Below are 22758 nucleotides of genomic sequence, written 5' to 3' on the forward strand. Positions count from 1 at the left end.
TCAGTGATATCATGTCTGGAACAACACTGATAATGCATTAAACACTCTTACACAGAGACTGCATGCCCACCTCAAGGTGGCCAACTCTGAAGTGGGATTCAGTTTTCAGGTTGTCCAGACAGACCACCATGGGCCCTGGCAAAAGCTAAAGAATACCCTTGCACGTGTACGCATATTGCAGTGGACGAACATGTTTACCATTATCAAACACCAGACTTTTGTCCCCATGTCATGGATGAGAATACAGAAGCATAGACAGAGACTTTTTAAGAGATTTTCCATAGTACCAAATCAAGTTCAGGGCTCTCTATACCAGCCTGTCTCTCTTGCTATTAGAAAACTTCCCAAAGCATAAGAAATTAACAGCCATGTTCAGGGCTAGCAGGGGTGAGGGAGTGACATCAGATTATTATGGTAACCCATAGTCTTTAGAACTGTTGATCAAGGGGCACCTGGGTGGCTCAGTCGGTTAAGCATCTACCTTTGGCTCAGGTTATGATCTGACTCCCTGCTCAGCGGGGAGTCTGCTTCTCTCTTTCTCCCTCTGCCCTTCCCCCTGCTCATGCTCGCTCTCTTGTGCTCTCTCTCTCTCTTAAATAAATAAAATCTTAAAAAAAAAAAAAAAAAAAAAGAACTGTTGGTCAAAAGTAGGAGCCGAGAGCCTGCAGGACCTTAATGGGCAGATGTAAGATCCTCTGCTGGAGGATTAGGATGGTGAAACAAGTCAGTGAGAGCAACAGTATAAACAGGGGAACAGTAACAAAGGCATTTTCCTGAGAACGTTGGTATCATTTTGTCTTATGACTTAACTGCCTCTCCCCCACCACCTTGCTGCCATCGTTTACTTCTGAGGATGCATGTACACCCGCATGGGGTTTTCCTGCCACTCAGGCAAACAGGCCAGGCTGTTCGCCACTTCCTTCTGGACAGGCCAGCCCCAGGCCTCAAAGAATGGAGCCAGATTCTTCTGCACCTTTTCAGAGAACTTCTTCGCCCACAGATTCATCTTGCCATCCTTGTCTTTGGGGATGCCAGAAAGCGTTTGGTACTCAGCAAAGAGCTGGATGAATGGCTCCCACCCAAAGGCCTCCTGGAGCTGAGAAGAGAGAGAAGGGACAGGATGTGGAAGTACCTGCAACTTGCACGTTCACAGTGTATTTCAGTTATAGTGATTCCTTCCCCTTGATCATTCATGAGCTTCCCTCCCATGATTTGCCTCTGTGTCCCTACCCTACCCTTGCACATAAATATAATCCCGTTGGCTCACTCCACCTCTTGGCCACAAAACCTATAACCCTTCTATTTAGTAGGGGACTTCACAGGGAAGCTAATACCTGAAAAGTCATAAATATTCAACAAATGAGTTATTATAATTATCTCTAATTTAAAAAAATTATATTCCCAGATACTAAATGTTTTCCTAGGCATCAGACGGGTCTGAGCCTGACTGAGATGGGAAACCCTTATATCTCACATGTTTGGCCTTTGGGACCCTAAAGGCTGGGAACTTCCAACACTTTGCAGACATAATAAAATCCCTGTTTTTATACAGCCATTTCAGATCTGTAACTATTTTCAAGGCTACTATTTTGCTCTGTGGAGCACTCCCTTTGGGGCAAAACAGGAAGAAGCAGGCATATCACAAGGGGCTCAAAAAGAGAGTGACTCATGTTCACAGAGGGGCAGCCCACCTGAAAGCCACAGCCAGGAGGCCCTTGTCAGCTAAGATAATAGAGGTCTAGAATAAGCAGGGATCCTGGGGTGTCCCAGACAACTCGCCCTTTTGTGGAGGAGAATTCTGACTCTGGGGTGTAAAACCTAAGGACAGATGACATCTGGGGAACAGCTTTGACAACTCGGAAATGTTAATGTTCAGAGCAGTTTGGGGGAGAGGACAGGGCTTTGTGCATATTTCACAGGAAGCCCACCTGCTTCAGGACTTTGGTATTCTCCCATTGGGTTGGTTGGTTATTCATTTATTCATTCTAAGAACATTTCAGGTTCAAGTGGGATGACTGGAGTCAGAGAACCTTGACAACAGTTATCTCCTAAAAAGCCTCTTGTAGTGCAGTTGTCCTGGAGACACACCACTGTTCTCATGAAGGGACGAAGGGATGCAACACTCACTTGATCCACAAAACTAAGGTGAAGAGAAACAAAGCACAACAAAACAACACCCACTTCTGGAGCACTTATTAGGAGACCATAGTCAAAACCAGTGAGTGGAAGTGCTGGGCTCCAACCTCAGGAATGACTAACTCAGAACTTCTGCTCATGACCGGTAGAACAGTAAGCTGTAGTTTCTCTCCTTGGTTTCCAGAATACTTTTCATTTCCTCTTACTTAACATCACAAAGGACAAGGGGCCTGGGGCAGGTGTTATTTCCTCAGTCTTAGAGAAGTGCCACTATGCAGTCAGGTCCCCCATGCCCAGGCTGGAGGGGTGGCGAAGGGGGTCCAAGGATGCTACATGATGGAGGGGTCTGCTCGCCCTCACCTCCCTGCCTTTCTGCTCCGTACCTGTAGGTATGTTTCCAGAGCTGTCCACACATTCCAGTCATGCAGGGGCGCTCCCTTTCCCAGGTGCGTTATGATTCTCTGCTTTCGTTCTGGAGGGCTCAGAGCAGGGTGGGCCTTAGCCCTGGGGATGCCCAGGACCGTTTCATGCACATAGACAGACCAGAGGTTGCAGGTAGCCTCAGTGGTGTGTGGTGGGAACTCCCACTCTTGTTGCTGCTGGTTGTGACCCAGCTCATGGATGGGTCCCCACAGACCCGTGCTCCTCATGTCTGCCTCATTGATGAGCTCTTGCACCGACTCCAGGTGGCACATGATGGGGTATCCTGAGTGCATCCAGCCTGGGAATGCAGAAGGAAGAGATGAGGCATGGCGGAGGTGGGGGGCACCCAAACCATTTCCCTTCATGCCTCTCCGCTGGGTAACTTTTCCTCACCATCCTGGCTGCCCCCAGTAATGCCAGAATCTCCATGCTGATTAGAAAGTAGATGGCTTGCTCTGCTTGGTCAGAAACTGAACAGTCTCCAGCTCCCTTCCCAGCCTTTCATGCCAGGGTTATGCCCTCCTCCCCGCTCTGGCCCTGAACAAGATGAATATACTTTACATAGCCATTCTTACTATGGTTCAGTGCTTCATTTTGTGTGAGTTTCCTATCATGTGAGTCTGTGACACTATGTCCTGTGTCTGGATTTGAGATCCCTGAGGCTACAGGTATGTCAGTTCTTCTGCCATGTAAGCCACCGTTGTACACATTTATGCTCTTTAGCAGAGATAATCTTCTCCTTTTTTAAAGAGAAGAAAACTGAGGTCCAAAGGAATGTTCTCTATGTCAGAACCACGTTTCCTTATTTTTCTTTCATGTAAACCAGTCAATACTTAACATAAACTTCTTTCCTTACTCTCCTTCCATTGCCAACTCTGACTTCTGTTTGAAGGAACATTGCTGTTTCTCCTTGAAACAATGAAGAGATGGCTCATTGCTATCTGTGAACTCCTAGTAGCATTTTTTTTCTGAGATTGTTTTACCATCCTGTGAAATCTCACCTTGTAGATGTAAATGATTCACCTTTTCATATGGGAACATCTTTGCACCCCCATCAAGGTCTGCGTCTGTTATGTCTTTTTTCCTTTACTGGTGAGATTATGCCTTTCACATATGGGGCATTAAAAAAGACAAAAGAATGAAAAAATGGCATCCACTGACTAGGAGCACGCACCAGCTGAGATCTGCACATCAGCAACAATCCTCTCGGGACAGCAGAAAGGGAAAGGCCGGGCTGCTAGCTGGGCTATCGCATGCATCATCTCATCCCAGAGGTGGAGCACCGGCTCGGGGTCCTCCAGGGCTCGCAGGTTTGCAGTCGGCACCGTCAAGATGATATTGTCTGTTGCCAGCTCTCCCCAGGGAGCCAGGCTCTCCTGGATACAGTTCTTCCAGTCCTCCAGAGATGTCTTACCTGGGAATAAATATTGTGGGCCTGTCACCCATTTCCCCAACTTACCTTGAACTCCAGGAGGAGGACACCGAAATAATGAACTATTAACATGTGGGTCTACATGCTATGAAGTGAAGGACTGGCCTCTTGGTTCTGCCGGAAGGCTCAATGGACATGGTATTCCATAGCTCCCACCTCTGCTTACATCTTGAACAGTTCTTCCCCCCTTCTGTCCGCCATTCCCTACCCTACCCTTCCTTAGCAACTGGCCCATAACTATGGTGCATCCCCAGCGCCCCCTCTTCCCTCAGCATTCAGTCCACTCACCCAGCTTGTAGTACGGGGCGGGCACAGCCCTCTTGATGGTGACAGATATGGGGCCCAGTTTGCTGCCCTTTGGCACGATGACATAGAGAAGGCCACCCCAGAGGCAGGAGATGGGTAGTATGGTCCTGTCCATACAGCACTGATGAGTCACCACGGGGGCTCGAGACAGCTTGCTGGCCTTGGCCAAGTTATCAGTGTGGCAGCCAATCTGTACCTGGGGAGGTGATTCCACCATATGTAGGAGGAACTAGGTCCCTATGGTGTGTGTGTGTTTGGGGGGGGGGGGGTGCTGTGTGTGTGATGGGTGAATGGCAGGTACTAGAAAAACACCAGCTTCCTCCTTCGATGAGCTATGCATGGAAACCTATGACATTTTAGTACCCCAAAAGTCATCGGGACTGAAAGGTATGTGGAACCATTCTTCCAGGGATTTAAACAGCTTTACAATGGATTGTCACCAGACAGACCAGGCGGGATAATCCTGAGGCTGATACTGACTAGGGCCCCGCGGAGCCTCTGTACCAGGTGGAGTCCGGGCTCTTGTGGCAGGACCTACACCAGTGTGGTGATTCCAAAGCCAGGATGAGCCAGAGGGGATACTGGTGACCCTTTGTACACAGACAGGAGACCACCCATCTAGAGGCGGCGGGATCTGGCCTGAGTGGGGAGGACTGATTCTCACTCCCCCCGTTGTCGAGGGTTCCCCTTCCTGGTCAGGTGGGTTGAGGGCTGTTTTGTCCGGAGTCCTAGGGTTGCTTTTCTTAGGTTTCATGTAAGCGAGCTCCAGAAAGGAGGCTGACACAGAAGACACCCTGTAACAGGAAGTGACCCTCAGAGGTAAGGCAGGACAATTTTAATTCTGCCTCTAGGGCCTATTTTTGTGGTCAGATGAAGCACACCCTTCAGGTGTCCAGGTAATGATGTACAACGCAGAAAGGCTGTGTGCTGTTGGCCAAGCGGGTGAAGTCCTGAGGATGTGACAGGTGCTCCTGGCCCCCCTCATATCCCCGTGGGGGGAAGGGGTAAAATCACCCCACGTGGAAATCCAGGGGCTTAGGTTCAAGTACCTGAAATTAGCTCTGGCATTCAGTCCCTCCCTTAGGCTCCCTGAAATTGAGCTGCTTCATCTGTGAAATCTGTGAAATGGGCAGAATAGTCCCTTCCTGGCTTCCTGGTAGCACTGCTGAGAGCTGAGGAAAAGGAGGTGGCTCTGTGGTTTGGGGTGTTGGCAGTGGGGGTTCTGGCCTTACCTTCAGGCCAGCAGAGGCTGTGGCTTCAGACAGTAAGACTTCTGCACTCTGTCCACCTGGGAGGTAGAGCCCGGTGCTCACCCAGGCATCACAGTGGCCTGACAAAAGCCATAGGAAAGGCTGAGTTCTTCACTCACCTGCCTCTGCAGCACCTGGAGCCCCACAGCCCCTCCTGGAGGCACAGCCCCTGCCCCGCCTCCCTCAACTCATCCATGCTTCCGGCATGCATCCCTCCAAAACCCTCAGCAGAACCCCAACCCCGTCTTCCCAAAAGGACACGACAGACAATGAAGCTGGCCCACCTGAGCTTCAGTACCCGCAGTGTCCCGTGAGCCCGGGAACCCCACCTTCCCCCGGGTTCTGATGCTCTGGCCACACCCCTCACTCTGTACCTGGGTTGCTCCCATCGATCTCCACAGTGATGGGGTGTCCTGAGCTGCAGGTCCAGGTTCCAAGCTCCTGCACCAGCTGGGAGCAGCCAGTCCCAGAGTGTGCCAGCTCCGTGGCCAGGCAGAGCAGTGTAGCCTCAAAGGAGTCACCAGCCACAGGGTGCTCCTGGCTCACAGCTGGGAGGCCTGACAGATGCAGCATCTTACTCAGGAGTCGGTGCAAGGATATGTAAGCAGGGACCCCCTCTGCAGGGATCTGTAGGAAGGCTGCGCCATCTGCTCCCAGCTTTGCCAGCCAGTGCTTTTCCAAGTTCCCAGCCCCATGGCTCAGTGCAGCCTGGAAATCGGACAGCGCCTTGCGGAAGTGGTAGCTCCGCATCTCGGGGGTAGGGACAGGGAAACAGCCTGCATCGAGGGTCTGAGCTAGGATGCTGAGGCCTAAGCCGTTGAGGATAACGTTACCGGGGAAACCAGCCAAAGCAGAGCGGCCTGGGTTCTGGGAGGCCCACCACCAGGCCTGGCCCCCAATCAGCAAGCCCCCACCCTCGGCCACAAACTCCTGCAGCTGCTTAGCCTCCTGGTCACTGTAAGCCATACAGCAGTAGACACGCAAGTCATGCGTCAGATGGGGCTGCAGACTGCACTCCAGGCCACGCTCTGACAGGAGGGCACACAGGTTTTTTAGATGTGTGTTCACCCCCAATTTGCCCGTCTGGCCTCTGGCCAGCCAGCGCACAGCATTGAGCAAAAAGGGCCCCAGTTTGGGTGCACAGAGGATGGCCTCATGGGCAGCCAGGACCACCCGGCCCCGGCCATAGTGGGCAGCTGCCAGGAAGCAGCCGAGCGAGGCGTCTAACCCCAGAGGGAAGGCGAGGGCCCCGTGCACCAGCAGCTGCGAGGGGACTCCTCCCGTCTCGATGTCCAGCTCTGAGATCCCTTCCAGGAGCTGCTGCTGATCCTGCCTGAGATCATCCCCACACCTGCAAAGTGACAGGGGGACAGAGGGGCTACAGTCAAGTCAAAGAAGCACTGAAACAAGCTCACTGGATGGGGAAGTCTGTGTGGGGGTGCACAGACGACCTCGTTCACGGCCCTCTCGTTCTCATTAATAACGGCTAGGATTGGAGGATGTGATGCCATTTCCTTTATTGAGTCTAAGGCAGATTTTTCCACCTTTTAACAACTAACTGATGGCATAACCTTGTCTAATTGGCAGTGTTTGCTCTTACTTCGTGACACACAAGATAATGGTGCTTCTTATAACTGACGTGGTCACAGACTTGATGAGATACTGAGGAGTGTAGTAGCGGCACATCTTAAAGCCCACATTCTCCAAGTAAACCCTTCCAGGAATTCTTCCCACGCTCGTCAACTGAGTGGTGGATATTCTGGCTTGACTTTCATGTCTTTTTAAGTAATTACACATATAGGGGCGCCTGGGTGGCTCAGTCGTTAAGCGTCTGCCTTCGGCTCAGGTCATGATCCCAGGGTCCTGGGATCAAGCCCCGCATCGGGCTCCCTGCTCCGTGGGAAGCCTGCTTCTCCCTCTTCCACCCCCTCTGCTTGTGTTCCCTCTCTCGCTGTGTCTCTCTCTGTCAAATAAATAAAATCTTAAAAAAAAAAAATCAACAGACCGGCTCCTTCTTCTTTTTTTTTTTTTTTTAAGATTTTATTTATTTATTTTAGAGACAGAGCACAAGAGGGGGGAGCAGGAGAGGGAGAAGCAGACTCCCTGCTGAGCAGGGAGCCCGATGCGGGACTCGATCCTGGAACTCCAGGATCATGACCTGAGCCGAAGGCAGTTGCTTAACCAACTGAGCCACCCAGGCGCCCCAGACCGGCTCCTTCTTAGCATGCAGGGCTCAGTTCAGACTGTATCTCCTCAGAGAGACATTTCCCGTCCACTCTGCCTACAGCCCAACACCCTTCTCCATCCCAACACTCAGTCCTGATTCTCCAATCAAAAGTTTTCACAGCATTATCACTAACCAAAATAACTTAATTTTTTCATCAGTTTACATGATAGTGATGTGTCCCTTTCACTAAAATGTCCCTCCACAGTATATACCATTTCTTGAACACTGAAGTGCTCATAAATATCTTTGGATGATTGAAAGGTGAACCAGAGAATAAGGGTAGGTAAAGTCACCTCCAGGAGAAGGCATAATGTCCACAGCAACCAGACCAACAGGAGACTGACCGGATTATTAATACATCTAAAGAAAAGATGGGGGGCACCTGGGTGGCTCAATCGTTGGGCGTCTGCCTTCAGCTCAGGTCATGATCCCAGGGTCCTGGGATCGAGCCCCGTATCAGGCTCCCTGCTCAGCGGGGAGTCTCCTTCTCCCTCTCCTGCTCCCCCTGCTTGTGCTCTCTCTCCCGCTGTATCTAGCTCTGTCAAATAAATAAATAAAATCTTTAAAAAAAAAAAAGGAAAAAAAGTAATTACACATATAAACAAGTTAGGAAAAAACAGTCCATTCCTAGAGAAAGTAGTCCTACTTCTACATTTCTCAGAGCTAATTTTTTGCCAAAAAAAAAAAAAAGCTGTGAAAACATCAAATTGCTAGCTCTGAGCTAGAAACATAAGTAAATTGTTTAATACTGCACTTAAAGATACATGCAAACACACACTCTTTCAAAATCCTCACTTAAATCTGATGAGATTTACCACTTTTATTAAGAAATGGTCTAAGTGTAATAAATTCAGAAAAAGTTTGTATTTCAAGATTTTTAAAAAAGATTTTACTTATTTATGAGAGAGAGAGAGAGAGAGGGGGAGAGAGCACAAGCAGGGGGAGCAGCAGAAGGAGAGGGAGAAGCAGACTCCCTGCAGAGCAGGGAGCCCGATGCAGGACTTGATCCCAGGACCCTGGGATCATGACCTGAGCCAAAGGCAGATGCTTAACCAACTGAGTCACCCAGGTGCCCATCAAGATTTTTTTTACCAATTTGTAGATACTCTAAATGTCAAACAATGGCAGATTAGTTAAATAAGTTACAGTTAACTATAGATGGCATACCATATGGTAATTAAAATAATTATTAGATAATATTGGAAAATGCTTAATGGAAAAAATTTCAAAATCAGATTCCAAGATACTGTGCCCTAAAAAGCCAAATTTTGTGAAATGAACCATCAAAAACAAAACCAAAAATGAGAAGCAGAATCTAAAGAATATTTCTCAAAATGTCTTCAGTGACCATCTTGCCTAGTGGGATTATACACAATTTTAATTAGCTTTATAAAACTTTATTTCTCATAATAAAAATCAAATGTTGTTAAAAATAGTTTATTCAAGTAGCAAAACATTATTGAAAAAAGTACCTCTTGTACAGTTTCTCCTTAATTTCTCTTCAGCATAAAGGAGGAGCAAATAAAAAATTGGCATCAATCATACCATGGCTTGCTGTTTATCAGTTAAAAACAACAGATAGATGCATGCGAATTAATGTGGACAGGTGTCCAGAACATTCTGCTGAGCAAAAAAAAATTCTAATAGCAGAACTTGGTGATGCAGTTTATGTAAGACAAAAATAAAACAAAGTTAATATATGTCAATGTAAATGTCAAAAAAGTTAGGGTTAAGCCACAATAAACTTTTGGATTGTGGAATAGAGAGACAGGGTTGGTATTGAAAGAGATGGTCAAAAGAGCTTTAGCCTCATTGGTATTTTTTTTTTTTTTCCAAATCAGGAGAATGTACGAATGTAATTTCTCGGGTAATTAAAAATTAAAAATTAAATTTAAAATGTTAAGGTAACTGCTGGAAAAATAGAGATAAAATGTATAATCTACAGATGTGTTGGGGAATTTAAGGAATAGAGAAAACTTAAGAAAGAATGCAGAAAGAAACAAAGAAAGCATAAAAACAAAGTAAGAAAGAAGACAAGAGCAAGAAATACACTGAAGTTATCACTATATATGAATGGGTTAAATTTCTATATCAAAAGACAGAGGCTCTTGGATTGAGCTAAGAACATCTTGGTATAAGCTGCTTGTAAAAGACAGACTTGAAGCTGACACACAGAAGGACTGAAAGTGCGGAAATCTATATATCAACAAAGCTGTATCTGAAAAACACAGCACAAAGAAACCAGAAGTGCCGGTATTAATATGAGATGCAACTGAATTCAAAGAGGAAAGAATTAAAATACACAAAGATGAATATTTTTCATGGGTAAAAGTTATTACACTTCACCAAAGATATAATTTTCATTGGTTTTTAGGGCCCTAAGAACAAAGCACTGAAAGCAAAAACTGCTACAAAGCAAATTAAAATTTGATGAACTCATAATCGAGTTTGGGATGGTTATGGCTCTCTCAGCATCCAGTGGATCAGTTACATTAAAAAAAAAGGGGGGGATAGAGATGATTCGAGCAGAATGAAAACACACTTGATTAGAACCAGAGGACAATGGGGCAATATTCTCCCAGACTCTGAGGACAACAGAGAGCCTAGAATGCCATATTCCACTAATTTGTGGCATAAATATACAGAAAAAGCAGAGTTTCTCAAACAGGATACGTTAAATAAAACACCAATTTTCAGCTCACACACATGCACAGAAGAGCAAATCAGATGATCTGTATCAAGCTTCTCGGAGTCCAGAGGCATGAGAATAGGGATGGCAGTGTGGGATGGAAGACAACCTGCCATTCTCCTCTATATATTTCTCTGTTGTCTGTATGTTTTCACAGTAAGCTTGAATTCCTTTAGAAATATTTTTTGTAAAAAGATGGGATGTTTCTCAAAAGAAAAATGAAGGAAGTAAGGAAGGGCAAGCATAGTAGATCATAGTAGATGGGACACCAAGTAATTATCAACAGACTGACAATCTTTTAAGGGCAATATTAATGATCTCAGACATCTTTTTACCAATATTTAAAATCTTGTATACTATCTATTTACAACATTGAAGTCTGAAAAATAATTAAAGTAGCTACTACTTAATGAGGCGTAATATACGCTAGGCATTTACACATGGATTATCTCTCTTAATAGTTATGATAAACCTGAGATATATTATTCTTGCTTTACAAATGAGGCTTAGAAAAGTTAGGCAGCTTGCTCCATGGTTCTCAGCTAATAACTGGTGGGAACGGGAAGCCAATCCAGGGTGGTTTGCCTCTAAAGCCAAAGTTGTCCACACAGCAGAAACTCTGAGTCTTTGGATTAAGCCCACTTGTGGTTTGCCTCTAAAGCCAAAGTTGTCCACACAGCGGAAACTCTCCTTCAGTTATTGAGTCTTTGGGTTAAGCCCACAAGTGGGTATATGGCAAGCAACACATATAGGTTGTGCAAAGGAGGCTTTAGATAGATGTGAGGTTGGGGTGCATGGGTGGCTCAGTCAGTTGTGTGTCTGGCTCTTGGTTTCAGCTCAGGTCATGATCTCAAGGTCCTGGGATCAGGAGAGTCCCACACTGGGCTGCTTGGGATTCTTTCCCTCTGCCCCCCCCCCTTCCTCTCTCTCACATAAATAAATAAATCTTTAAAATAGATAGATAAATAGATAGATAGATATGAAGGTGCAAACAGTACAGCATCTGTGAAAAAGGAAACACGTGTCTCTTCAGAGCTGACAGTGCAGGAGGCACTGAGGAAGAAGGGAAGTTGAGAGGTGCTGGGGTGCAGGAAAGACACCAGACTGATGTAGGAGAGATGTCAGGCTTCAAAGCCCATGACCAAGAAAGAATTCCTGAGACGTCTTTGGTGCAAAAAGGTGGTTTTATTAAGGCACGGGGAAAGGACCCGTGGGTAGAAAGAGCTGCACTGGAGTTGTGAGAAGCAATTGATTATATACTTGGAGTTGGGGGAGGTAAGAGAAAAAGGAGGTTTTCAAAAGAAATGTCATAAGCTCAAGAGGACCTACGAGATACTGGAGGCCTTGCCATTGTCAAGGTTCTAGTAAAGGTAAAAAAAAAAAAAAAAGTAAAAAAAAATAAAATAAAAAAAAAAAAATCCTTCTAGTAAAGGATTAACATTAAGACAGCTGGGAGTTTCCTTCTGGAAGTTAGGCTATTGATAAGAATGCTTTTTTTCTTGTAAATCACTAAGACATTTGTAAACTGAGGGGGACTCAGTCCTGTTGGACTGAGATCTCTATTAGTTAACCATTTGTTTTTCCCTTTCCTTAGTTTTAGGGTAGGCAGGAGGGCCTGAGGAATGTCACACAGATGCCACCTGGGAGTGGGGAGTCAGCTTGTGCTTTGTCCTCAGCTTGCCTTCTGCTCCCTCATCACACCTGAGCAGGCAGGAGATACGGGGAAAGGCCTTTCTGAATGCAGCTTAAAGAGTCCTCCCAGTCATGACAGCAAAGACAAGGAGGCTCAGTGCGAAGTGAGTCACTGTCCCCTTCATCATACCCTGCCTGGCCTCGCCTATCCTATTCCTCGTGGTGCCTAACTGGCTTATTTTTCCTGAGGTGTTTGGTTCTTAATTTGTTTTCTTTGCTCTGAAATCCTCCTTTTCATCTTACTCTGTTGCTTGTTTTATTTAACATATATTTTTAGAAAGGTCTAAATAGAACTTTCATGGCTTGAACCATTCTCAAGGAATCTGCTTCTGTTCACTGGGTCATGTGTTTCTTCCAGGCATGACTAATTCTGTTGTCTTTCCATACTAAATTTCTGTCTCTCTTATACTTCCCTTTTAAACTTGCTAGTGTTTTTACAGAGTTATTAAATGGATTTCTTCCTGATTAGCGTCGGCAGATCTTTCCCATGTTCTGCAATAGTTCTCTCCTTCTATGCTTTCTAACTTACCCAGGACCCGTTTGTTTGTACACACACCCCACATCTATCCATCTTCCCAGATAATATGGAAGTTGATATATTTCTGCTTTCCACTTTCTTGTCGCCAGAGGTTTGTAGCATGAACAGAAGGGCAAGGGTCACCTGAGCCTACTGCTGTCCTTGCTGGGGGCTAGTCCCTCCACTGTCTGGGGCACTGAGGCTAGGCCTACTCCACCCACGGGGGGGGAACACGCCCGAGGGGTTCCATCCACCACCGTGCAGGGAAGACAGCAGCTCCAGCATCCTTTTCTGCCTCCACCAAATCCTGAAGCAGCTTTGCTGCTTTTGTACTTGTGTTTAATCTCACCCAATGCGTTCATTCTTCGAGAACATGAGAGGCATTAATGCTAGTTCTTGGATTTGTGGTTTCCACTTCTTTCTTGCATCTGGGGTGGGGGTGGGGTCAGGCGACGCCGCATACCTGCCACACATCAGTCACCTGTCAGCCTCGAAACCCCCGTGTTCAGCTCATTACTTAGCATTTTTCATTCATGTGGTCAGATTGGTGGAGAGGGCAACTCCAGGATCTAGCCTCATTTCACACAATCTTTACCTGGAAACTCTTCAGGATTGTGGTGAGGATCACATGACTGAACATGAAATCTTCAAGAGATGCATAAGCTGCTAGCGTATGTTTACTTTTATGTGAGCAGTTCCTAATATATTCTAGACTTTATAGGTTATACCACGTGTAAATGTATTGAGCTGTTGTTCTAGGAATACTGTTTTCACTATACTCTTCTGTGTCTTGGTATAAAAGCAGTGCGTACCTTTGGATCTGACTTTGCATATTAAAGCAAGTGCTGTGTCCTCCTCAGCTTTTTAAGCATAGGTGCGCAGTCAGTTCTTGCCCTTGGGGACAGGACACGGAGGGTATCTTCTCTTGGTTTTTAGAGAATGCCCCTCCCCTTGGCAGACAGAGTATTTCATGTCGCCAGCAGGAATTTGAAGTTAGCAAACCTGCTGGGTCACTCCAGTAGCATTTGACCATTTGCTGGCAGAAAACTTCCCTAAAAACCTCTAAGGGGATGCCAGGTGATGGAGGAAGGAATCTGAGCTGAGGGCCTGGGCTTAAAGTAATAGGGCCTTCTTAGACTTTAGAGCTGACCTGGTCCGCCAGCTTCCGCTCAGTTTTTGGCTAAGCGCCCCTGGCGGAACATTCCTTAACGTGAAGTTAACTGTGGGGTTAACACTGGTATACTCGACCACCCTTTCTTTTTTATGGTTTTGGATGTGTACTCACTTATGTATTCATTAATTTATATGGTGTGCAAATATCTCTTGCTCCCTACTGTGTTTCACACAGCGGGCACTGAGAGTAAGGCAGCAAACAGGACAGGCAAGATCAAGGCATTCATGCAGCTTTATGTTCTGGCGGGCTGGGCGGGTACTAGCAAGTGCACAGGTGGGATATGATGTACAGATTGTGATCACTGATGTTTGGGCCATAAATGGGGAAGAGTGACACTGGCAGGTCAGTCCTAGATTCAACAGGGTCATCAGAGAGGACTCGTCTGAGGAGGGGGTTTGAGCTGAAGCTGAGCAAGGAGAATGAATGGGCTTTTCAAGAGCTGAGGGAAGATCCAGAGTAGGAAGAGAAATTTGGAAACCAGGGTTTAAAAACAACTTTGCCATCAAACTGCCAATGTTATTTTTTTGAATAACTGGATTTGCAAATCTCTTGAAATTTTATAAGACAAGAAACCTAATGTTACACTTACGGTCTTTGAATTTGGGGGGATTTCTAAAATACTTTAAGATGTGTGTGGTTGATGTATCAGCTACAGCTCCTCCTGAAATACCCAAACTAGAAAATGCCTAAGTACTCAACAAAAGGACACAGTTAAACAAAATATGGCACATCTACTGTAAGTAAAAACTCTCATTAAAAAGCTTATTTCTAAAAAATAGAAAAATGGTTTTAAACAAATACAGAATAGCAGTACACAATCACAACTAGCAAAAATGATGGATGTGATGGAAGTTACAGAAAGGTTACAGAAGGTCAAGATTTTGTTGGGGACATAATGAGAAACTAAACATACTCAGATACTCCAATGTCATATTGTTATTTCAGTGAAAGTTTTACAAATAAGGAATGCCGATAACGTGGAAGAGTTATTTTCATACATTACCTGAACATTCCCAGCAATTCTGTTGGGTCATTCAAGTATAGACTAAACACTACTATAATAAACTATATAAACTATAGTTAAACACCACTGTAAGCCCAGTGCCCAAAATAGTGTCTGGAACTTAACAGGCACTTAATACATTTTATCTATCTATCTACCTACCTATCTATCTATCTACCTATCATCTATTTAATTTTTATTTATTTTGAGAGAGAGAGGGGGTGTGCGTGCAGGGGGGGGGGGGCGGGGGGAGGGGGGAGAGAGAATCTTAAGCAGGCTCCACATCCAGCAAGAGTCTGTTGTGGGGCTTGATCTCATGACTGAGATCATGACCTGAGTTGGAATCAAGAGTTGGAGCCAGCCAGAAGCCCCAAAATACATTTTAGATGAATGAAAGAATGGACAGGTACTAGAAAGAGGGAAGGAAAATTGATATGTTAAGGAAATTTGCTTCTTTATCCATTTTGTTGCCAAATTAATAAAACAATAGAAGATGTGAGGTTAAAGAAAGACATCAGGGTGTAATTTAAGGACATTTTTTTCTATTGTTTAAGATTTTATTTAAAAAAGGCAGAAAAGTAATATAAAAAAGTTTTTTCAGGTTATAATTACAGAAAATTTGGAGATTACAGAAATGTTTAAAGATGAAAATAATAATCACCTATCCCTAGAGATACACTATTAATACTTTATTTCCTTCTAGTGTTTTTTCTACTTATATATGTACATGTTTTAACAAATTTGGCATCATTTGAATATAGCTTTATATCTTAATTCTGTCTATTGTATTATGAGTATTTTCTCATTCCTTTAAGTAGTAAGTCTTTAAGGACCTGAAGAATAAGATATACCATAATAATTTAAGCAGTGTTCCATTTATTAGACACTTAGAGTTTTCCCAGTGTTTTACTTAATAGTGAAAATACCATTAAAAATATTTGCTACTAAATATCTGCCTCATGGCCCAATTTCTGCTGTCCAACCCTTCCATCTTCCCTTCCCCCATAGGCACTGATTTGGAGAATCCCTCCTAGTAAACTTCCTGTACACTGTGTCGGTCTTTGAGTTGGGTTCATGAGGAACCCAGTTCTGGGGAATTTGGTAATGTTTAGCAGAAATTACATTTGCAGTTCTCCTTTGACTCACCAATTCCATTTCCAGTGATATGGCAAAAATATGAAGACATATGCACATAGGCATTTATTGTAGTATAGATGTAATAGAATACTGGAAAAAAATTTAAATATTAAAAACTCGAATGTCTGTCATTAAAAATTAACTGGATAAACTACATTGCATCTATACATTTCAGTGTAATAAAATATGTAGTGCATATCTGTAGGCTATTATGGAGCCATATCCAGAAAATTATGTGTTTTTTTTAAAGATTTTATTTATTTATTTGAGAGGGGGAGAGAGCAGAGTGAGAGAGTGAGAGTGAGAGCGAGAGAGAGAGAAAGAGAGAGAGAGCACGAGCTGGGGGGAGGCGAAGAAGGAGAGGGAGAAGCAGATTCCCTGCTGAGCAGGGAGCCTGACACGGGGCTCCATCGGAGGAACCCGGGATCATGACCTGAGCCGAAGGCAGATGCTCAACTGACTGAGCCACCCAGGCGCCCCCAGAAAGTAATGTTAAGTAAAAAAGCAAGGTGGAGAAAGTATGTGTAGTATACTATTATCTTTTTCAAGTGTGTATGTATGCGTTCATATATAAACCAACAGTGGAGTAAAGGTATTTTTTTTTTTAAAAGGGAGAGAAGAAAATTATATAAAGGGAACGGGATAGAATACTGGCTTCTTAAGGTTTTACTTTAGATACACATAGCTATGTTACATAATTATAAAATAATTATTAATTCACAAAAGCAACTCCCAAAAGCAAAAGTAAAATATCCAAATGAATCTACATGTGTATCCACTCAGTGGTATAACCACAAAGAGAAGGGCTAGTCTAAATGTCGTTAAAGGATGGTAATTTGACTTTATATACCTCATAAAATATATCATAAGGATGGAAGGAACTGGACATAATCTTTAACTGTGCGGTAGTACTGTTATTTCGCAACTGTTATGTGTGTGTTGTGGCATAAAGCCAATGAGTCATTAAGTTGCTTTCTTTCAGAGCTAGGCTTTTTCATCATGGGAAAAAAGGAGACAGATACACGGTTGCTGAAATGAAATAAAACCCTGTAGCCCAGAATTTGAATTTGAAGCATCAGTACGAACTCTTGATGTGTTTATCTTTAAAAATACTTACTTCTTAGCTCTGCCCACTCAAAAGGCCTGGAAACAATGATCAACCCAGGAGCAGTGAGCACCTCAACAGACTTTGGCTCCTAAACACCATTTAACACTCAAAGAAGGGCAGGCTCCTTGGAGAAATGGCTGATCTTGGGTCTGCGGCAGGAATGTGTAACGTGAGACCGAAACAAGGAAGTCCACTAAGGTTGGGTCAAAAATTTCAGGAGTTCAGGAGACGTTTTGTGAATAGGCTCACGATGGCCAAACATCAGATGACCAACAAAGCTACTTCATCAGTAGCACTGATAAAGATAATAAATGAAACACATTTATTATGTGAGTATTTCAATCCATGAGTTCACAATGGAGACCTCTGGAAGATTCTAGGTATCCCCTCGAACCAGTGCTTCGAAAACTGGTTAAAAAGGGGAAGAGAGGGAGAATCCCGCATTTATCCTGCCTTCCCTACACAGACTGAACCACAGGGCGAGCAAATAGTGGAGGAAGGGAGGTTCATTTTTATAGGAGTATTCCAAATGCTAAATGAAAGAACTGCTAACTTTTAAACCTACCATTTTATAACCACTAATGAATTAACGGATCTAGGGCTAGGCAATGATGATTAATGACTGCTAATATCACGGTGAGAGAAACAGACATTGTGTCCCATCCTACGGGTAGAAGCCGGAAGGCAGGCAGGCAGAGAGAAGGAGCCGGGGTCTCTGTCTCGCTCTTCAGGCTGTGTTTCTGACAATCACTGTGTCTCCTCTGAGACCCCAGGTCCCACAGACAGGCCTTCCATCTGGGGTCCCATCTCCTGCTAGACAGTCCTAGCACGGCACCAGCGTCCACCCTGTGACTCACCCCTGGGCTCCAGGGACATTACCACCTCCCTCTGTCGGTTGAGCTGTTGCTAAGCCCTCAGTTACCGTGTGGTCTCTCATACAGGTTTTCAGCTCTTGCATCACCTGCTTAGTCAGTTCCTCGTATTAAGTCTCTCTGTTGAAACACCAGTTAGTCCTGACTGATAAGCCTTCCCTGATGACCCTAAATACCCTCCACTCCTTTCCCTGTTACTCTGTCCACTTATCTTGCTTTACTTTCCTGTTAATTCTTATCAACACCTGCTAGAGTTTCTATTTATAGGTTCCCTCAGTTGCTTAATTCTGCACTGGAATATAATAGAGCAGGTAGCTGGGCTTGGACTGCTGAATGGGGCCTGGCACACGGTAGTGCTCACACAAATAAATCAATGTTCTTTCATCTGTTTGAGAGACACCCATACACACTCTCACCAACCCAGGCACTAGACACGGGAGACAGAGAAGTGAATAAGATAAGCTTTTCTATTTGGCCACAGGACAGAGTAGCAGTCAGAACCCAGCCCCCTTTGGGTCTTGGTGCATTTTAATTATCCTGTTTTTGGTTTGTGGTGGTTCCAAAATAGAGTGGAGAATCACGTGTATTGAAATGGAAGCTCAGGGGCACCTGGGTGGCTCAGTTAGTTGAGCATATGATTGAGAGAACCAAGCAGGCTCCACGCTGAGCGCAGATTCCGACGCCGGGCTTGATCCCACAACCCTGAGATTACAACCTGAGCTGAAACCAAGAGCTGGACACTCAACTGACTGAGCCACCCAGGTGCCCCTGAGTGTCTGACTCTTGATCTCAGTTCAGGTCTTGATCTCAGGGTTGTGAGTTTAAGCCCTGTGTTGGGCTCCACGCTAGGTATGGAACCTACTTAAAAGAAAAGGGGGGGGGGGCGCCTGGGTCGCTCAGTTGGTTAAGCATCTGCCTTCGGCTCTGGTCATGATCTTGGGGTCCTAGGATCAAGCCCATGTCGGGCTCCCTGCTCTGTGGGGAGCCTACTTCTCCCTCTCCCTTTGCCCCTCTCCTGGCTCGTGCTCGCTCTCTCTCTCAAATAAATGAAATCTTTAAAAAAAAAAAGGGAAGCTCATCGAAGAGGGAGCTCGATCTACTGTTAACGCGTGTTGGACTCCCTGTTGGGAAATACCACTCACCTGACGTGGAGCGGGATCTTGGGTATCTTCTTAGAGACCTTGAACCGGCCTGTGTCCCCATAGATGTCGGTGAAGTACACTCCAGCCACACTTGTCACCTGGTTCCCGGGGAACCTGGACAGCATGTTGTCAGGACCATGCTGACTGGCCCAATGCCAGGCTTGGCCCCCGATGAGCAAGCCGCCTCCACATTTCACAAACTGGATCAGCTCTGCAGTCATCGTATCATTGTAGGCATCGATGCAGTAAACCCCCACGGGGGCCCCCACTTCTGGCTGAACTTGTGCCTGAACCCCACAGCCCTGCAGGATACTTACTAGTGACGTCAGGGATGGGTGCACTCCAGTGGGAGCCCCAGGTGAGGGACAGAGCCAACCCACCGCGTTACGAAGAAATGGAGCCAAGCCAGCATTCAGCAGGTAGCCCTCATGGGACACCACCACCAGGCGGCCTCGGCCATAGGAGGAGGCAGCAATGAGGACCTGGCCCTTGTCATTCACCATCACTGGGAAGGAGGCCTCTCCAGTAAGAAGCAGTTCACATGGGATGGGGCCTTTGGGGACATTCCAGCTGGTCACTCCATGCATGAGGGCTTCGAAAGCACGGGCGGGAGTTGTCGCCATGGTTCAACTAGCTGCTGCAGAGAAAATCAAAGACTCAGCTTGGTCAGAACTGATGAAGGACCGAGTGAAAACACACCAACTAAATGCATGTGAACAAAAACCATTTACTGGGTTCCCCACTGTGCCAACCACTGGGGGTGCAGCAAGGAACACAGCAGACAAGGGCCCCATTTTCATGAGTCTGATGTTTCAGAAGGGAAAGGACAGTAATAGGTAGAGAAACAAATAAATGAAATGCAGCAGTTAATAACTGTTATGAAAGTAAACTAGCGATGTGTTATCAAGCAACTGGAGAATTTAGATTGCATGACAGGAAAGGCCTAGATACGGACGTGACCGTGAAGCTGGAACTGACATTGCAACTGAGCTCTGAAGTGCTGCAGGGGAAGAGCACACCCAGCCCAAAGAAGCACCGGGCAGGGAGGCTGGAGAGTACCAGGCGGGTCGGAGCAGGACCTGAGTGGCCGAGGGAGGGGCTGGGTCCTGCAGGGCCTGGCATGAGGTGAGAGCCGGTGTGCAGGAGTTGGCTTAGTATTGGACTGCATCTCTGTCGCCGAAAAGGTCAGGTGGCCTTTCAGAAACTGCATTTTTGGGGATAGTTTTGACAAAATGAGTTGATACACCTGCCCTAACCTATGGGTAGCAATCTGTGGTTTCCAGAGGTCTTTTAAAATTCAGTGTGCCTAAAATTGAGCTCATTATTCCCTTAAAGCAGCTCCTCTTGGATAAATGACTTAAGCCTCAGTTTCCCCATTTATAAAAAGAGAATAATACACCCCTTGGAGGACTGTTTTTGAAGATTAAGAGAATGCAGAGAAAAACACCCTGTTGTGAGTACACAGTGAGCTCTGAGGAAACACGAGGGTCTGCCCCTATGCTGACCTTTCTAGCTTCCCCAAGTGACAAGGGCCATGCCCTGGGTCCCCTGTCCACTCCCCTCCTCCCACCTCTGACTTCAGCAGCCGCCATGGAGGAATTTCCGGAACGCTCGGATGCCCGCTCACTTGGGCAGGTGCACAGGGGCAGCCCTGAAGTGGCAGAGAGCCAACACCCGGGGAAGTGGGGAGCGTCAGGGACACATGCCATGGTGGCGGACCTCACGTGCGTTCTGGAGTTCCTCACAGGAGGAGCTGAGCTCCAGCTGCCTACGGTGGTAGACAGCTCAGCCATGTGCCCTTCACTGCCTTTCCCTTCTTCCTGGTCTCTCCCTCCCCAAGTCCTCAACCGGGCATTCTGGGCTCACTTCCCAAACACACTACCTGCCTCAAGTTCTTGGAGCAGGCTTTACTTTGGGGAAGAAGCTAAGACACCAAAGCTCACCTCTACCTTTGCCTCCTTTCTTCCTCTCTCCTGTTTCCATACACAGCCAGCCACCTACCTCACTTTGTTCATCGTCTGTCGCTGGGGTCTCTCAAACATCAGTGCCCTCAGTCTGTAGTCACATCTACACTAAACGGATCTGGCTTTAGTCCCAGGATGGATTCTCACCTACAATCTTCCTCAAGCCATCCCACCCACTTCTCTTCGTAATAAAACCCTTCAATTGCATCCACTCCCCATAAGGTAAAAGCTGAGTGCCTCCAGGGTCTGGGCTCTCTGCCGTTTTCCAGACTTTTTTCCTGCTACATTCTCCACAAACCTCTCTAGCAGGCTTGGCATCCCTGAGCCTGCCCGGTATTTCCTGTACAAGGCCAGCTCTTTTCCACCCCCTAACTTCTCTTCCCATCTAACCACTTGTTTCTCAGCAATGCTCCCCGGAAAGTGAATTCATAAAAGAGAACCAACACCCACATGGAGCATCATGGGGCATGTGGGTGATCTCAGCTTTCTGGTGTAGCAGTGGGAAAAAGCAGCGAAAGAGGTCAGGACGCCTGAGGTCAAGATCATGGTAACTACCTTTGAAAGAAGTCTTTTACTAATCTGGACCTCTATAGTTTAACGGGAAAACAGACCAAAAAACCCAGGAGATGAGTAATAGTTCCTCCGAACTCTGACTTCCACTCTCTAGAAGTAGGTGCCCACGAACGTAGACACGCACACATCCGTGCACACACCCATCAAATTCCTGACTCACAAGTCCAAAGAGGCAAAGAAACGTGTTTGGAGACAAACACCAAGTAGCACCAGACTGGCTAAACGAAACGAAATCCTGGACCTAATAAGAGAGAAACACGCCGACTGAGGGCACGCTCTTGGGCATGCTCTGGCACCCCGGGGCGCGCCAGCGTGCCCAGGTGCTCGGTCCCCGCCCCAACCGCAATGCTCTCGGATGGGCAAACTCACGATCAGTAGTCGGATGTTCAGCACTGGCTCGGGGCGTGTGGATTTTTGCAGTGGCGCAGCGGGCGGTCCAGGGGCTGGGCGGAGGGGTTGGGCCGGGCGCAGTTGGGGTGGGCCGGGTGCCTGGTTGGAGGGGGCGCGTGGGGCAGGGCGCGTCGCGGCGCGCGGTCTGGAGATGGAGCTGGCGGGCGCAGCAGGAGGCCTGGGGTGCCCTGTAGACGCGGCTCGGCGGCAGTCCGGAGGGCGGAGCGCGGCGGGAGGTCCAGAGGCCGGCGGGGCGGGGCGCGGGGGCTATTGGGGCGGTTCGGGGCGGGGCGGGGCGGGGCGGGGCGGGCAGGGAGCACAGGGCGGGGCTCTACGCCCAGGAGTCGCCTCCGCGAGGCTCCTTCCGACGGGTTGCACTTGGGGCGGTGACGCGACTCGCGGGGCTCCTTCGGGGTGCGCGGCTAGTCCTCCCAGGAGGCGAGGGTCCTCAATCTGCAGGGGTCGGGGCCGAAAGCGGCTCTCTCAGGCCCTCCGAGGGTTCCGAGGTACGAGAGGGAGGTTTGCAAAGTTGCTGTCACACTTGGTGCTGAAAGCAAACGCCAAGTTCCCAGTAAACCAGATTCGGGGTAAATAACGCCCAACTGCAACGTAAGCCGCGGCCGACGGTTCGTCGAGTGGAATCGCGCCCCTCCCCTCAGGTCGTGGGGTGCAGCCCCGGAGAACCGCGGCTCCTGCGTTGCAGGGCTGCCCCCTGGTGGTCAG

General features: G+C 46.8%; 1 protein-coding gene across 1 annotated transcript; it reads right to left on the reverse strand.

The window, feature by feature from the left end:
* Positions 1–841: 841 nt before the first annotated feature.
* On the reverse strand, positions 842–19731 carry LOC110582916 (TRPM8 channel-associated factor 2-like). Its single transcript, XM_021692958.2, has 7 exons — positions 19109–19731; positions 5922–6898; positions 5530–5627; positions 4280–4493; positions 3734–3973; positions 2520–2857; positions 842–1096 (listed from the first exon to the last, which is right to left on the reverse strand). Exons 1-7 carry the CDS (start codon positions 19729–19731, stop codon positions 842–844), a joined length of 2745 nt encoding a protein of 914 aa, XP_021548633.2.
* Positions 19732–22758: the final 3027 nt, after the last annotated feature.

The sequence above is a fragment of the Neomonachus schauinslandi genome, chromosome 12 (assembly GCF_002201575.2).
Source record: "Neomonachus schauinslandi chromosome 12, ASM220157v2, whole genome shotgun sequence".
Classification (NCBI taxonomy): domain Eukaryota; kingdom Metazoa; phylum Chordata; class Mammalia; order Carnivora; family Phocidae; genus Neomonachus; species Neomonachus schauinslandi.